The sequence below is a fragment of the Seriola lalandi genome, unplaced genomic scaffold (assembly GCF_002814215.2).
Source record: "Seriola lalandi dorsalis isolate HSWRI2012SDOR001 ecotype SW California unplaced genomic scaffold, Sedor1 jcf7180002003685, whole genome shotgun sequence".
Taxonomy (NCBI): Eukaryota; Metazoa; Chordata; class Actinopteri; order Carangiformes; family Carangidae; genus Seriola; species Seriola lalandi.
Genome location: NW_019474340.1, coordinates 1 through 1,709, shown reverse-complemented (window position 1 = coordinate 1,709; position 1,709 = coordinate 1). Strand labels below are relative to the sequence as shown.

Here is a 1,709-nt window from a genome sequence, read left to right as displayed (position 1 = left end):
AAAGACATGCACGAGGAGGACTACTTTGCCCTCATCCAGTTTGATTCCAGCATCAATTCCTGGAGGGAATCACTTAGCAAAGCAACCAAGGAAAATGTGGCCGAAGCCATGGCCTACGTGAGACAGTTAACGAGCAATGGAGGTAAATAGAAAAACAGCGGAGGAAAAATAGCTTATATGCCAAATATTGTCTTTACTCCTTCAGTGATAGAAATGCATTCTGATACTACAAATTTTACCACACACTTTTTCCTTCTAGGAACCAATATCAACGACGCAGTGTTGAGAGGTGTTTACATGCTGATCAAAGACAGGCAAGAGGAGAGGCTCCCTGAGAGGAGCATTGATATGATTATTTTACTCACTGATGGAAATCCAAATGTGGGTGAGCATCTAGAGTGTGTATGTACTGTAGGATATATATTGTATATATTTGTGTGAATGCACAACTTGACCAATGTACTGTATATGCAGCATTAAATTTGTGCATGTTGTATCTGTGGGTTTGAAGGAGAGTCTAGCCTCCCGAGGATCCAGGAGAATGTGCATTCTGCTATTGGAGGAAACATGTCTCTGTTCTGTCTGGGATTTGGAAATGATGTGGATTACTCCTTCCTGGATGTGATGAGCACACAAAACCAGGGACTGGCCCGCAAGATATATGAAGCTTCAGATGCAACACTTCAACTCAAGGTGGCGGGTTTAGGCTATGAATACACTTCTGAGCCAATAGTTATATTTATGTAAACTTAAATGAAAATAAATACTAGCTACGTCACTTTCATTTCCACAATTATGTGATAAGTTTTTGACAATTTTCTGATAAAATAATTTAATAAAAGCTATTTTTATAGCACATTCTGTACAAATACATAAAGCACAGAGTTTGCATGCATTTATTTCAGGGTTTCTATAATGAAGTGGCCAGCCCTCTGCTCTCGGAGGTGGACCTGCGTTACCCTGACAGTGCAGTGGACTTCGTTACCACCAACCACTTCAGCCAGTTGTTTAATGGCTCAGAGATCGTGGTGGCTGGTCGGCTGACAGACAACGACCTGGACAACTTCCTGGTGGAGGTGTTAGGGCAGGGGGTAAGGAAAAGGAAATGGCAGAAATGTAGAGATAATGCTGAGGTGAAGAGAAGACCCGTTACTCTATTAATCTGTTCATCACACAGCATTTCCTCTTATTTCCTCTTCCTTGTAGTTTGAGGAGGACTTCAAAGTGCAGGGCCAGGCCAGTGCTATTGACTGGGATGTCATGTACCCAGACGAGGAGTACATCTTTGGGGATTTCACCGAGCGTCTCTGGGCCTATCTCACCATCCAGCAGCTACTGGAGAAGAGGTCAGAGTCATTCCACTCAAACTGAGACCTGAATTGCTTTGGCTTGAAAATATTAATTTCCCACTTCATGAAAATCTTTTTTAATGATACTCATTGGTGATCACCAGAGAGCCCATAATTAAAACTACAATATCCATTTAGAGATTCCTTTGTGGTTTTCTGAATGCTATTTTCATATGTGGCAAGTTAAGTATTTTTTGTCTTGCAGCAAGAGTGGTTCCCCAGACGAGAAAGGCAACGCCACAGCCAAGGCGCTGGACATGTCTCTGCAATACAGCTTCGTCACCCCGCTCACCTCCATGGTCGTCACCAAGCCTGAAACTGAGGACGGAACAGACAGCCCTCTCATTGCGGATAAGCTGA

The 1,709-nt window shown here is 42.9% G+C and overlaps 1 protein-coding gene across 1 annotated transcript; it reads left to right on the top strand.

The window, feature by feature from the left end:
• Window positions 1-6: 6 nt before the first annotated feature.
• Window positions 7-1,704, top strand: LOC111667777 (inter-alpha-trypsin inhibitor heavy chain H3-like; the record flags this gene model as incomplete). The annotated part of the gene is made up of 6 exons (XM_023423589.1): window positions 7-142; window positions 260-385; window positions 512-693; window positions 906-1,091; window positions 1,207-1,346; window positions 1,555-1,704. Coding segments are annotated over exons 1-6 (920 nt in total), but the record flags the coding sequence as incomplete, so codon positions are not given.
• Window positions 1,705-1,709: the final 5 nt, after the last annotated feature.